Source organism: Dryobates pubescens, chromosome 13, assembly GCF_014839835.1.
Source record: "Dryobates pubescens isolate bDryPub1 chromosome 13, bDryPub1.pri, whole genome shotgun sequence".
NCBI lineage: Eukaryota > Metazoa > Chordata > Aves > Piciformes > Picidae > Dryobates > Dryobates pubescens.
In genome coordinates this window covers 11,716,767-11,732,329 of record NC_071624.1, presented here as the reverse complement: position 1 = coordinate 11,732,329, position 15,563 = coordinate 11,716,767, and the positions used below count along the sequence as shown (strand labels likewise).

General features: G+C 47.9%; 2 protein-coding genes across 8 annotated transcripts in view; both read right to left on the bottom strand.

Moving 5' to 3' along the window:
* AP2M1 (adaptor related protein complex 2 subunit mu 1) overlaps positions 1-10,788 on the bottom strand; it is a 29,708-nt gene extending 18,920 nt beyond the window's left edge. The window contains exon 1 of the mRNA XM_054166167.1: positions 10,697-10,788. The gene's annotated coding sequence lies outside the window, so the exon portion shown is untranslated. The remainder of the gene's footprint in view (positions 1-10,696) is intronic.
* A 643-nt stretch (positions 10,789-11,431) lies between these two features.
* DVL3 (dishevelled segment polarity protein 3) overlaps positions 11,432-15,563 on the bottom strand; it is a 33,531-nt gene continuing 29,399 nt past the window's right edge. For 3 of the 7 annotated variants that reach the window (XM_054166412.1, XM_054166417.1, XM_054166418.1), the window contains 4 exons: positions 15,144-15,311; positions 14,080-14,292; positions 13,392-13,790; positions 11,432-12,907 (listed from right to left, as the gene is read on the bottom strand). In XM_054166412.1, the coding sequence (XP_054022387.1) occupies positions 12,876-12,907; positions 13,392-13,790; positions 14,080-14,292; positions 15,144-15,311 (812 nt within the window). In that variant the 3' untranslated portion in view covers positions 11,432-12,875. Of the gene's footprint in view, positions 13,791-14,079; positions 14,293-15,143; positions 15,312-15,563 lie in introns of all 7 variants that reach the window. The other 4 variants (XM_054166414.1, XM_054166416.1, XM_054166419.1 and 1 more) reach the window with 2 other exon arrangements.

The window sequence follows — 15,563 nt, the reverse complement described above, 5'->3', positions numbered from 1 at the left end:
TTGAAAAGATATGTAGGCGTGGTGCCAAGGGACATTGTTTAGTGGTGGAGTTGGCTGTTCTGGGTTAACAGCTGGACTCAATAATTTTATAGAATAGTTCAGGTTGGAAAAGACCTCTGATTCAATGACTGCATGACAAGGGGTTCTCAGAAACAAGTAAGCCCTGACAAACTACCATTTTTACATAGTATTTATATGGCAAGGCTGTAGCCTTCTCTGATCTCTGCAGTAGCACTGATTAACACTTCAGAGTCTAAATTGTGAGCAACGTGGCCACAAGGCACCATTGGAGTGGGAGACTACCACCATAACCCACTGTAATTGGGGGCTAGTGCCTCCGAAGTTACCCTTTTAAACTGATGTCTTTTTTCAGAGGGAGGTTGTTTGGAAGTGAGCTACAAAGCAGGTAGACATTACTGATGCAGAACACTTTTTAATGAAAGCACATAACTATTTCACCAGATCCCATCCCAGTCATACATACTCCTAATCACTTAGGTTCAAGTCATAGCACCCACTCTAGCAACTGCTTGATTGGCTTAGTTCAGAGAACACCACTACAAATGCAACAGGGCAAGACTCATGTGTTCGTCCCAAGAATTAGTCACGAGTATTTCTCAGCATGGGCACTGCAGAGCACTAGATAACCAGCCATCTCCAGGCTACTGTTGGGGCGGGTGAACCTACACCCACTTGTCTGGGGTAGGTGGAAAGGATAGGGAGAGGTTGGCCTAGACACAAATGCTGCCAGTGAAGTGATATGTGTTTGCTCAAGGAACACAGCAAAATGAATTTTAAAGTGACCTATTCCCAGATCATCTCAAAGGTCAGGGAAAGAAAGAAAAAACCAAAAGCAAAACAAAACCCACACACAACACAAAAAAACCAGCAAAGGGACAAATAGACTTCCAGGGCAGAATATTAAGAGCAATGCATCCTCTACAAGTTGTGTTCAAGAAACTAGAGTAGCTGCCTGTTTGAAGGAACTACTGCAGACATGAGTTCTGTGCTAAAACAACATTCATGGTGCAGCCACTATTTTTAATTTTGTAAAGACAAAAGGGAAACTTTAAATTTCATAAGCCTTTTTATCAATATTTTTAGCTATACCTAATGAGTCCCCAGAGACTAATGTTACACATACTTCTCTGCTATGACTCTTCAGCTTCCAGATGGCTGCTTTGGCTCATTAAAAGTAAAAAGAAAAATAAAATAATTTTAAAGTCATTTAAGTCAAAATAGTGAGAAACAGGCAGAGGAACAGTTTTTCAAAGCTCAGTAGAGAGCTTCCTAGCTTTTACTCCCACATTCTGCTGGTCTCTGGCTATTAACAGCCTGCCTCCTGACACTTGTCAGTGGCTTCATGTGGCACTGTCACCAACAAGTTCTGATGTTTGTGACTCCATCTAGCAGAGAAGAGGCTTTCAAATATGTTTTTCTTCCACTCCCAGTAATGACACATTATAACTTCAGGATACAAGGATTTAGCTTACTTCCATGATAAGTCTGCCATCAAACCTATGAAGGAAAAGGCAGCACACAATCCAAGATTTCCTAGGTAGAGTCACTCACTGTCCCCTGAAGGGGAGACCAAGGCTACCCAGTGTGGCTAGTGGTAAATCCAGCAGTGCCATGTCAGAAGACAGAGACAGTCCTGTCAGTTAACAGAACAAACCCAGGTTCTCAAATTCAAGGACTATTACTACCAAAGGTGAAGAAGAGTTCCTGCATCCTCTTTAAGACTTAACATTGTATAGAATAGTTTCCTGGAAGCTTATGCAACTGCTAAAAGCTGGATCACATGAATCCTACAAAACCTTTCCAGAAGATTCTTAGAAAGCACATCCTAGTCTTAAAAAGAAAAAAAAAAAATAATCTCCCCCTTGGGTTTTAATGCTGCTTAAGTTATTTGTTCCACTATTTTTAGCATAAAGGAAATGTCTGCTTTAATGAACAACAGGATCAGACGCAGCATATACAAGACAGACTCTTGCTAGCATGACAAGCCAACCCCTTTCTGAAAAAGGCTTGATTCCCATATTACCTACATTATTATAAAACATGTAGAAGACTACTGATCAAGTCCTGTGATGGAAATTAAAAGCCTTCTTTCAAGATGTAGAAACTTGAAAACTTGATAGTAAGGCTATGCTTTCTCATATGTCAGGTTAGAACATGTTCTACAATAGTTTCACTTAAGTTACATGAAAAAACACCAGCATTCTTAACTGTTTCACAGGACAAGGCAGCACAGTCAAGTGCCTTTTTATATTATATGTTAGTAGAAACACTAGATGGAGAGTGCATACAGTGTGATTCAACTGTGTTTAGTCTCTTAAAAGAGTCTTTGTCAAAGAAACCCCAGGCTACTTCTTATGCAAGTATACTGGGAGCTGAGTTCAGACTTCACACTTTCCAGGTATGGTTGGCTCCTAACCTGAACATTTTCATTTGCATGTTGAAGATCTGCATTGGATCATTCTGCATATGTGTTGGCTCAATGTTTTATCTCTGGCCTTGACAACGTAGGGACAGTCAGATAACAGAACAGGTCAAGGAAACACTCCCCAGAAGATCTTTCTGCAATGGCTTACTTCCGAACTCTCAATAGATCTCTTTAAATTGTTTGCCCAGTTTCCTCTTGAATCTCTGCCTCAGCAGAATTCCAGGGGAAAAAAAGCCTAGTTTTTTAACCACTGTATAAAACACCCTCCTTTTAATTTTAAGTGTGCTTTTTCTTCCTTCCCCCAGCTTTGTTTAATGGCCTCCAGTTCCAGTGCAGGAAGAGGCAATTAAGAACTAGCTCACATACTCTTGTCTCCTGGCCACTCAGGATTTTGCACATCTGTCGTGTCTTCACTGCCCCTTTCTCAGAATGAGATACCACCCCCGCCTTCCTCAGCTGCTCTTCACAAGGGAACCGATGTATGCTTTGGTCTTTTTCAGTCCCCTCCTTTAAATGTTTTCCTTCAGGAAGTGAGCACAAAGCTGCACGAGTTATTCAAGATGTAAACAAACCATGATATAGACAATATGACATTAATATGTATCTTGCTTTGATCTTCCCCTAGTGGTTCTTGATATTTAACTTACGTTTTTAAGCCACCATTCAGCAGAAAGCTTAACAATTTCATCATCTGTCCTAACTCCAATATTACTCTGAATTTGGTCTTCAAAGGCATCACAGGTGAAGCTAGAAATGCCTTTGCTCCCTACCCATCATATCCACCACTGTACATCTATATACCTTGAATCTGGCATGCCACTTTAACATCCCATCACTGCACCTCTGTGCCATTTTTTACATACTTTGCCCATGCTACACTGACCACCCTCATATCTACAGACACACACCCCCACCCTCCCCCATCATGACTACTGATCAGGACCACTCTCATTTGCTACAAACTAGGAGCGTGCAGAGAGATTTGCCACCAATCAGCTGATGCACACAAGCTGTGCTACACTGATTAACACAACTCAATATGGAACAACTTGCTTGAAGTCAGAAAGAGATGGGTTCTGTGCCATGTGAACCCCTGGTTAACAGCTGAGGTGGTAGTTTCACTTACTACAGATTTAACCCAAGAATCAGGACTATTCTGCCAGCTGTTTTTACAATAGGACCCTGCCCACATAAATAGACCTAAGAGATATCTACCAGAATTATTTCACATGCAGCAGCAGCTTGTCTCCACACCAGTTACCATTCAACTCAAGCCTGAAAAAAAACCCCACACAAATCTACAGCTCTGCAGATTAAATCTGAATTTACATTTAAATGTAAATTACCCAACTCAGTTTCTGACAGACAGTTGATAAAGTGTTTCCAGGTACCCAGCAAAATCATGTGAGCCAAGAACAGAGAATACAAGGAAACAGTTTTAGATGACTAACTCAACTGTACAGGTTATTGGTCAGTTTTCTGTAGTTGAAGGACACACACTATAAACCTCTTGCTGCACTCCTATCTAATGACATCAGGGACCAAACAGGTCTCAAGTGCACAAGGTATTTAACACAATTAATTATAAGCTTGACTTCTGCAGTCCAACACCTCGAAGAGTTCCAAGCATCGCAAATACAGGCAGCACACGGCCATCAACACAACTTACAGCAAGCTTGGTACGGTGCAGTGTCATTCTCTCAGTCAGCCTTCACCAAGTTTGGTCATCATGGAACACTGACAACATCCCAGTCTTCTGTTAAAGTCCTGTATTACATCCTTCCCAGACACTAGATCAGAGTGACTGCACTCCCTCCTCACTACAGTTACTTCCACCAGCTAGTGGGAGCATGTTCTCACAGCTGGAAACTCAAGAGGTGGAATGACTAGCCCAGAGATACATGAACAGATGAGAAGAAAGCTATACAAAGGGCAGTATGCAAAAGAAAGCTGCTTAAAGCTCAGCAAGAAGAATGGCTCTTTAAGACAATGGCTCTCCTTGAAGTGGCTGCAGTGAAAATAAGCCTGCTTTATTTTGATCCTCATTTGTGTTTCAGTACAAGTTTCACAGATACTCGCTTCAACTCAAGGTTTCAAGGTTACAGTGCAACTAGAATGAGGTTCAGCAGCGCAGTTCAGATTTGTATGATCTTCCACATGTTTTTAAATAATGAATAGTTTTCTTTTCAGATCAACTTTGAAAATGAAAAGATCCTAGTGCTTGCACTGGTTAAGAACTGCAGTGAACAGGGCTCAAATTAATTTGAAAGTGACATTCAGTGACTCACGACTTGCTGGCATCAGAAGGCCCCAGAATAAGAGACCCACCACAGGAGATGGGTTCATCTGCTCACTGCACATAAGAGCTGTGACTCAGAAAGCTTCCCAGCATTGCTCAATCAGCTTTCAGTGACTCATTCTGCTCCTCTCCACAGTCAGCCTTTTCTAGGGAGCCTGCACTACACCATTTTTGAGCTTCTAATAGCTCAATGCAAGACACAGTTCAAGAGCAAAGCCTATTGCTTCTTCAACTGTTTGTCACTGAGTTCCTGGAAACCAAGATGACTCCGGCTAAAGCCTCTGGGTTCATGGTCCATCAGCTGCATTTTCAAAGCTTTGTAGCTCCACTCCATGTTTCACCAGATTGAACATATGGTAACCTGCTCCACACTGGTAGCTACAGCCCTGTTTTCTAGCTATAGTATGGATGGGTTTATTCTAGTTCAGGTACAAAGGCGGCCCACATGCATGCTGCATTTACACCACTTGGTGACTAATCACCTTAAATTAGGAACAGCCATCTCCCAATACACTCCACACTTTTTTAAGGGGATAGCTGCTGGGGAAAGAGTAAGATCTAACATCTGAATGTTGGTCCTAAATACCTATAGCAAGTTCCTTTCCTGCTCTCTATATTCCCATATATTTCTATTTCAATCCACAAAGGAAAAAGACCAGGAAGAGCATCAGGCAGACCACGTGCTTATACACACACAAACCCACTGAAGAGTTGGGGCCACTTCCAGTGAAAATGACAGCATTTAGATACAGCTTTACAGTGACCATGGCAAAGGTAGAACATGGAGAGAGGCAGCTACAGAACAAATCCATATATAAATGAAGTGCAGGGATGCAGATCTGAATGCATTTCAGCAGCTACATAACCAAATGGCTGCAGGATTAGCTGGACCTACAATGACTGACAGGGTAGCATGCACCTCATAAAAAGAACTGGGCACACTCATCTCAAAGTTGCTGGATACACTGTGCAAGGGACGTGCATTGGGGAGCATCCCTCTCTCAAACCATCACAGCATCTTAAATGAAGCTGCAAAAGCCACTCTTGCAGCAGGGGAGCTGCACACCATAACTAAGGGAGACAGATAAAGACACAGTAAAATACAGTATCTCAAATTTTGCTTTTGTTCACCAATTCTATCACAGATAGAAAACGCTCTGTTTACTAGGTCTGACTTAAAGATGGGTAGTTCTCCAAAAGCCATCAGACTTTGCCCTTTCAGACCTCCATAGTGCCACAGACTGGACAGGTGTAGGTGCAGTCAGGAGCACAGGTTCTGGCAGCAGTATCCTGTTGCTGAGCTGTCAACAGCTTCACATATTCTGGGATGCAACAAGTAGCTGAACTAGGAGCTACCTTGTGAGATGATAAACTAAACCTGCCTTCAGAAGTGGATTTTAGCAGCTCCTTCCTGCAGACTGTAAGAGCCCAGTCTTCCTCTTCCACTGATTCTGACCTAGAAAAGCTGTAGAAAAACAAACATCCAGCATGGAGCTTTTATAGACTATACAAGGCAGTGGTAAAAAACAGACTAACAAGCATAGCTTGTTGCCTCTGTGGGGTTTGTTTGTATCTGCAGCAGCTCTTCCAGAAACACCACAACAAACGGTAACAATTTTCCTGTCTTTGTCCAGTTTCATTATGCTCCCAGTCTCTCTACTTGAGAAGACACAGCATCACACCTGTAAGAAGACACTGTAGTACCAGTCATCTGTTCATTAGGGTATGAAAGACAAAGCTGAACCAGCCTAAATCCCAGATATACAGACATTCAAAGGAGTGATTTTTTATTCCACTATATTTGTCTTGTAACCTGAAGTCTTTCAGGTGGCACCATAAAGACCATTAATCTTTCCCTGCACCAGCAAGAATAGTGTTAGCTTCAACTTACACCAAACTCTGGAACATAATTTTCTGCCTTTTGTGTTTGCACAAACGAAAACAAACAAACAAACAGGTGATCTGGTCAAACCCATTGCTTAGGAAAAATAGTGAATCTGCAGAGGACAAGGCAACATGGCTGCAGGAACTGCAACTTCACATCCCGGCAAGAGATGCTTGCTCTAACTCTGAAAGAATAAAGTACTGTCTGGAGGAAACAAGGCACTAGCAATGTGCCCACAGCCTACCAGTACTGGAACCACAATAACCTTGGGCCTCTGTTGGTATTCCTGCCTCAGGAAATGCAAGTGCAGTTGTCTATATCCTCCCACGTCGTTTTCCCTGAGCTCGTGAGCCATGCCTGGCTGTTATCATGGCAGGTCTGCACAGCAAATCCTCTGTCTCCTCTCTTCAGAGGTGCAGTGGTTAACATGGCAGCTTAAGAGTAAACGCTCAGGAGGAGCTTGACAGCAGGGACAGGCATTCCTATGGTGCCCCAACAATGTTACTGCAGTTTCACATGACCACTCAAGCATCAAGAGCCTCAGGACGAGATGAGCACTGAGTGCATTTGTCCATTTGTTTCAGAATGCACTGTTGGGATCAGCTGTATTTTACTGAGCCAGCTGTATAGGTGCTACATTCACTACAGAGACATTCTCCAGAAGAAAGTCCAGCACTACAGGAGGCGAAAACAAAGCGTGTGACAGTCTGCCAGTTACCTTAAACTCAGCCACTGACAGGGCAAGCCAGAGACTTGATCAGCAGAGCTGAGAGGACTCCAGCTCATCTGCAAAGTCATTTTGGCCACAGCCCCACTGCAAGCCAAGCTGTTAGCTTCATCAGGTTTCCTGTGCCATTAAGCACAAGGTACAAATAAACGCAAGGTGAGTAGCGAGCCCAACACCCAGTTACTCTGGGGTTTGTCACTCTTGTCAAGGGGATAGGGGTCCAGAGAATTAGTCACAGCACAGATATCACTTATTTTGAATGAAAACAGAAATACTTATTTCTCTAATCTACACAGCACATCTAGGAAACAGCAATCCTAAGTCAGTCAATAAGCTGGTGTAGAACAACCAACCCATTTAGTAGTCTATTAAAAGAAAGTTTGGATTCTGACTTAACAGTAAGAAAGACTTCTGTCTATTAATAAGCTTATCCAACTAAGCAGTTCAAGGTGCATTAGCTGCTAGAGTTCTCATCCAGGAAAAAACCTGGATAGGTATTGCACCTCTCACCCAGAGGGCTGAGGGTAAATCACCAACTGTAACAATTTCTGCATTCCAGAAATTAGCATGATCTTGGACAAGTGACAGCAGTGAAGCAGGAGGGGGATTAGTCAAGCTGCTCTGGCAAACTGGCTAGTCAGAAAAGCAGTCCCTTCAGGCTATCCCTAGCCCTTATCAAACCAAAAGGCTTGAGGCTTGCAGCTATGTCATCGCCTCACCAGCTAATCCAAGCATATAAACTTTGCTTACAGGGCTGCATTAGCCACTTTCCGGGAGGCCAGGGGGTGCACCTGTTTTTAAGCAAGAGTATCTGAAATCACTTCATCCTGGGGAAGACAGCCTGCATAATTTAATTAAGAAGAATACTGTGAGCTAAAGAGCTACTGAGATAAACCCATCAGTTTCAGAGAAACTGTTCCTATTTTAAACCCAATCCCATAAATCCCCATAACCAGTGGGCAGGAAGAGAAGCACATTCAACTCTTAGTAGGCTCTCCTCCTCCAGTCTGCTTCTGTATGCCATACTGCACACAGCCAGTCTAAAGAGCAACAGGAGATAAATACCGACAAGAGAAAAACACAAGAAGCTCCCTCACTCTGGTAAAACATCACAGGATCACCCTTTAACACTCCCCTCCATGCTATTATGAGTCCAACCTTATCTGAACAGCTTCAATGCTGCCTTCCATTTCTACCAGCTCTTCCAAGCCAGCATTAAAGCCAGTCTGAAGCAACTTCTGATTACTGTTCACTCTTAAAGCAAGGAATTTTAACAGTGACTTGCTTTCCATTAAGCTAACAGAACAGGTTAGACATGGACTACAGTTTCAGTAAAAGCTTACATGCTGCAAACTAGTAATGGTCTAGGTGCCCTGATTTAGCAGCATTCCTCTTTCTACTACCACTGTGGAGCACATTAATTTCACATTCTCTGCCTCAGCCTGCAAGCTTTCAGCTGAGCTATGAACCTCCTGCTGAGATCAAAATACTATATGGCTTGCTAGTAACTTCTGACTCTGTAGATCATTCACTGAAGATCCCTACTTTGTCATACAGACCAATTACATCTGGGCACCCTAGGCTGTATTTCTGTCCATCCTCCCATTCACCCTAAGAACAGTTATTAGATGTTCTAACGGCCTTCAGTAATATAAGCTTAGAAAACCAGTGTAAGACACTGTGCTGCAAAAGACAATATTTGCTTCAGTATTTCTCAGTATAGGGATGAGACAAGAAAAATTCCACTAGGGTCACAGGAAGTTTCTTTATGAAGTCCATTTTGTTCAGTTACTGTTCCCATTTCATTAAAAAAAAAAAAAAAAGGGAAAAAAAATATTTCCAACTGCAGTGCATTTCTAGTTATCTGTGCATCAAAGAACTCAAAATGGAACCCTTCACAGCCTCAAGACTCAAAGGCCAGAATTGTGTTCCTCTGGAAGGAGGCAGCCATAATACCCTTCAAGGACCTCTCACACACTCTCCCTGAAAAAAAAACCCACCACAGCCAGTTTGCAGCTCAAAGGGCACCAGGTACCTCTGTCACTAGATGTCAGTAACATGGCACTTCCAACAGAAAAGAAGTGATGCCTCCCTTCTGACAGGGAAAATATGGAAGCAGGCAGATTGTCAGTCTGTGGTCAGACTAGGGGTTGTCGCCGCAAGCAAACCTCACAGGGACAAGCACGGCTTCTAGTACATGAAAAAACAATAAAATAGCAGCTTCAGCTCTGACAGCTTTCAAGTAACTGTTGCCCAACAAGGCACCACAGGAGCTTGTATGCAATTATAAACTTACAATACTTATTTTTCTAGATGCAATACCTAGACTTACGAGCCACAGAAGCCATCCAGGCTCACCCATCTGGGAAAGTTTTAGGCTCAGAGGCTAACACTTAATAGCAGCTTTGTCATAATAAAGCAAGCAGAAAACAGATCACAGAATCACACAATTTATGTGGAAAAAACAAGATCAAAAGCGAGTCATCTTCTACTGGGGAGAGAAATCAGCTGCACTGGATGATGAACAGAGTCTGCATTTCCTGCAGTTTTGCTGAATCCAAAAGCCTAGCCCAAGGAAGAATGGAACTGGAAGTGCATTTAGAAGAGCCGTTGGATGAGAGCCCATTTCGAGCCTCAGAACAGACACCGTTTAGCATCAGCAGCACTGCATTCTGCCTCAGCAGGTTTTCTAAGACGGAAGCTAGAAGGTGCAAGCCATGACCCAGCTAATTCACATTTCTCTCAGTAGTACAAGCAAATAATTTTAGGGGAAGTTCCTGCCTGATCCGACTCCAAGACCTTTGCTCAGGCTGACCCAGCACTCCGGTGCAGGCCTTCCCTTGGTGTCCTGTGCCACAGAGCTCGATTCTGTCCCCACCCTCACCCAGTTCAGCACCGCAGGGCTGCCACCCCAGCTATTCCAGACAGGTAGTGAACTCACAACCCCTCCTGAACCCCAATCAGCACACTAGCAAAAAAGCCACATTCGGCGGGGCTGGGGTCGCCCAGCGGCCCCTCACAGCTGAGGAAAACCCCTCCGGAGGAGCAGCCCGGCTCCAAGACGTACCCCTACGTCCTCCCCCGAGGGCAGCCGGCAGAGGAACCTCGCCCCGCAGGACCATCCCCCCTCCAAAGCTGTCAGGACTGAACCGCGCCCCACAGGGTAGGCCCACGGACCCCCACCCCCGGAGAGAGCCAAAGGGAGCTGCTACCCACGGCAGCTCGGCCACCACCCAGGCGCGGGCGCAAAGCGAGTCCCGCCGCAAGACACCGCCCAGAGAAGAGAAGCGGTGCCGCGCACTCCACCGTAAAGCCAGAGGACGGCCCTGGGCACCTCACCTGCTGCTGCCCGCCGCCACTCACTGCCCAGCGCCCAAGATGGCGGCCACCGCCCCCCCCTTCCCTCCGCGCCCCCCCTATCACTGCAGAGCCGCCGTCGCGCATGCCCCGCCCGCACCCCACAGACTCCGCGCATGCGCAAACGGGGGAGGCGGGGCGGGACGGGCGGTTCCGCGCGGGGCCTGCCGAGAGCTGTAGGCGCGGGCCGTGGGGTACCCTGGGAGATGTAGTTCGGGAGGGGAGGCGACGTCCTCCTCAGGCCTCATCTCCTCGCCGGGCCGGGCGGGCGCCACCTGAAGGACATACGCGTGTGCCCAAGCTGTGAGACTGCTCAGCCCCGCGCAGACACCCCACCCCCCGGCGACTGCTGCTTCCCACGGCCCCACGCCTGGGCATCCCCGGGACTCCCCCACCTCGCCGCACCGATTGGGAGGCCCGCTATCAAGCGTGCCTCCGAGCTTCCCCACGGTATGCTCGTTGGAAGCGGGAGACCCGGAGACACCCGAGAACCCGCATCGGGTGGAGCAGCAGCGAGACGCCCGGCCTAGGTTCAGCATGCAGCAGCCCACGGCGCGCCGGGATTAGGCAGCTGCAGAACACACGAGGCCCTCCTCCCGCTGGGATCTCACCGCAGACCAAAAGGCAGGAGAGAAAAAGGAGGCTGGGGAAAAAAATACCAACACACTGCAGGAGTCCAATAAAACTATGTTTATAAATAAAAACAAGGAGATTGGTTTTGTTTTTATAAAACCCAGGAGGAAGGGGAAGGGAAAGGGTGTGAGCAGTGGCTGGAGGGAGGCTGCTGGGAGGCATTAGGAGGGGGTGGGGGAGGAATAGGCAGCAGCTTGCCAGTGATGAAATGAGGGGACAGAAGGAGGGCAGAGAGTGGGCACTGGGCAGGCTGACTCCAGCAGGCAGAGGGAAAGGAAAGGCTTTGGGGAGTCAGGGGAAGCTGAACTGATGGCACGTGAGAGCTGGCAGAGGGGTTGCAGGGGTAATGCAGGTCCCCGAGGAAATAATACATTTCATCTCCAGCATATAAAAACTGCAAACACAAGAAAAACAAAAGGAGGCAATGCTTGCAGAGAAAGCCACGGCACAGCAGGAGAGGGCACCAGGGTGCCAGCACCAATGGAAGCAGGGTTGAACATATCTGTACTGTACCGTGTTTAGCCCTGGGCACAGGGAAGGGGGCTGCCCCCAGCCCCAGGCATGTCTCCACGTACCCAGAAGAGGAACGGAAAAGGGCAGGGAGTGCCAAAGCAGAAAGCCAACTGTCCTGGCACATATGCAAGCACCAAGCCCTGAAGCCATGGTTCAGGCTGCAGCCTCCCTTTCCAGAAAGCTGCTGTTTGAGGAAGCAGGGACAAGCCAGCACCTCATCCCTCTGAGCAGCCAGGCCAGCAGCGCCGGGCAGAAAGAGAGGCAGACTCAGGCCTGCTGTTGGGTAAATACAGAGAAAATCCATGTTTCTTCAGAGTACCAAATGGACCCACTTGTGCCCCTCCCTCACCTTCTAACTTTGTCCAGGCCCTTGCTGTCATCACATGGCTGAGCAGGAGCATGACAGCAGAGGGAGAAGGCCACAGCTGCCAGCACCAGCCTCAAGCATGAGACAGCCCCTACAAAGAGGACAAGCAGCAACATGTCACAGGCAGAAGGGCAAAGAATGGGACAAGGGGAGCAGAACTCTGCCCTTTAATTTCCCCAGAGCACCCAAGGGCAGGTGCAGTGCCTCAAGTAGTACAAGACTGCACAGGCACCCACCACTGCTCCAGGCTGAATGCAGAGGTACAGCCCCAGCCCCAAGACTTGTGGCCCAGGGAAGGTGAAGGAGGGTCCTGCCACAGTGCAGTGCCAGGCTCAGGCCTGGCCCAATATGTGAGCAAGAGGAGGGAGACAAGAGGTAACTGCCAGCATCTCTCCACTCCCAAGAGGCACTGAAGCCCTGGAACATTCATGCATCAGCCAAAAGGCAACTAGAATGGGATTTAAAATGTGTATCTATAAGGCTGGTCCCTGCTCCCCTCTCAGGGCTGCAGTAAGGGCAGGGTGTCTTCCACAAGGGGGAGGAAAGAAGCACCATCTTCAGCGCCATGCGTGCCCAGCGCCCTTGGAGCTCCGTGTCCTCCTGTCGGGCCACGCCATGCTCCAGCTCTCCCCCCCACAGGCGGCAGGCTCAGAGAAAGTCAAACACCCCGTAATTCTTTGCTGCTTGATAGAAGAAACACAAAAGGGTGAAAAGAAAGAAGAGATGTTTAGGGTGGAAGGACTGAAGCAGCAGTGACACACGGGCAAGCAGCACAGGGTGCTGGGACGGGTGCGGATTAATGGGGTTAGAGAGGACGGCAGGAGGGAATTACCATCGGCAATACACAAGTCTGGTGGCAGGATGGGCTGGCAGCACCCAGCAGGCCTGCCAGGCCTGCCCACCCCACTCGAGGAGGGATTAGAATCAAGGTTTAGTTCCATTTATTTTTTTTTCCCTTTTTTTTTTTTTCTTTCTGTTATCAAGACCAAAAAAAACCAAACCCCAAAAAATGAAAAACCAAAAAACAAAACCCCAAAAAAAAAACCCCAAGAGGTTGAAGCCAGGGCTGGTCCTAGGAGACAAACGACGGGGATGGAGAAGGGAAGGAGGGGCAGCAGACAGACAGGGGACGGGCGCTTCACATTACATCCACAAAGAACTCACTGGGGTTGCCCATGGCCATTCGGAAGGACTGTCTACTGGCTGTCAGTTCGGGGGGCACAGAGGCCAGGTCACGGCCTGGCGGTGCCCCGGGGGGGCCCATGGCTGACGGTGGTGGAGGCATCAGCAACATGGGGGGGCTGAAGAGAGGGGGGAGGCCGGGCGGCCCGTATGACTGCTGGCTGTGGTGGCTGCGGATGCTGTGAGCCAGGGAGTGCTGGCTCCGCTGGCTGTGCTGGCTGGCTGGCACCGAGCGCTCGCTGGCTGCGCGCTCGCGCCGCATGCTGCTCCTCGTGGTGTGGTCTGACTCGCTCCCACTGCCACCTGACTTGGACTCTCCGGTCTTCTCTCTCTCCTTCCTCCTCTCACTGCCACTGCGATTAGATCCGCTGCTCCGGCTCCCTGTAAAGCGCACAAGGAAAGGTCAGGTTGCAGCTGGGATAAGACAGGAAGGAAGGATGCTCCTCTAGCCAAGAGAGGGCCAAAGCACGCTGCAGCACAGCCATCTACCAGCACACTCTGTGCTCTCAGTCTCCTTTCAACTCCAAGTCCCACAGCCCTTCCAAGATGGCTTTATGCCTTGGCATTCCACACACGCTGGGCTTTGCCTAAGCAGCTTTTTCCTGCTGCTTCCCCATACTGAAGGGGGCACGTGCCTGCTTGCAGGCACATTTCAGTCTTTTTCACTCACCTTCACTGTGCTGGCTGCCTGCACTGCCGCCTCCGTAGCTGTAGCTTGGGTCAGGGAAGCCGGGGTGGGGGTTGTATGGATGAGGTGGTGGATACTGATATGGGAAAGCCATAGGCCAGGGTGCAGCTCCCGGGTGGGGGAGTGGAGCCAAAGTGTCCTGATCTGAGGCACCGCTGGAGCCATCGTGATCGTGAAGGGAAAGATTAGCCATGTCTGCAAGAAAGCAGAACAAGGAGGTTAATCCAAGCAAAAAGACGCCAACATCTAATGAAGAACCTCCTCATCCACCCCTACTGATGGACAGGGTACACATGGTAGATACACAAGGAGACACAAGAAGTTGGCATTCTCCCTGCTAGTCAATGCAACCATTTTGTGCTTCCTGGCTGGACAACAGCCAGGCTGTGAGAGTCCAAGCTGCCACTTTAATACAGAGAGCGGCTTGGTGGAAAAGGAACATATCAGAGCTACAGCTCACCCTGATGATTACTTTCCCCATCCCTCTTATTTGAATCATGGAATGGTTTGGGTTGGAAAGGACCTCAAAGGTCATCTAGTTCCAACCTCCCTGCTGTGGGCAGGGACACGTTCCACCAGGTTGCTTAAGGCCCTGTCCAACCTGGTCTTGAACACTTCCAGGGAGGGGGCATCCACAGTTTCCCTGTTCCAGTGTCTCAGCACTCTCACTGTAAAGAATTTCTTCCTAATATCCAATCTAAGTCTACCTCCTTCCAGCCATCCTGCCTCATCCTATCACTAGAACCCAAGTTGTCTAAGCACCACCCCCTTGCCAGCACTGGCAGTTCAGAGCCTGGAAACAGTAAAGACTAAGGCTCCACTATGGCTGCCTAGGAGAAAAGATCACAGTAGGTGACACTATGATACTTTCACATTCACCACTTCAGCAACATGACAAGGGACCTGGGATAGTCTTCATCACTGTCTAACAGGGTCTGTGGAACAAGGATCCCAACCCAATGGCAATGGTCCCTATGGTTTTAGCAGGGCTCTTTGGGACCTCAACCCCTTCATCCTCTTCCTCCCACCCACACCAAGTGCCATACTTCCACAGAGGTCTCCAAAGATGTAATAGCACTGCTCCGAGAAGGTGATCTTGTTCACGGTATGCCGGATGTAGCCAGCCTTCAGCAGATTGCTGGCGTATTTGCGGGACTCACGACGGTCTGTGAAGCCTTCCACATGGTGATAGAGCCAGTCCACCACATCTGAACCTGCCACCAAACATCAGAGTTAGATACAGCAAGAGAGAGGAAAACATTAGCCTTTGAGGCAGTGGATCTCACTGATGCCAAGACAAAGTGGGCCAAAAGAAGAAAAGGGACTGCCAAGCCAAAAGTTCAGTTTGTGACTTTGGCCTGGTCAACAGTTAGTTTAACATGACTGAGATGCTCCCTTGGGCATCTGCTTGGCAAAAAAGGCCATACATTCTGCAGTCCCTGCCTCTGCTATGGGCAGTGTAGTCT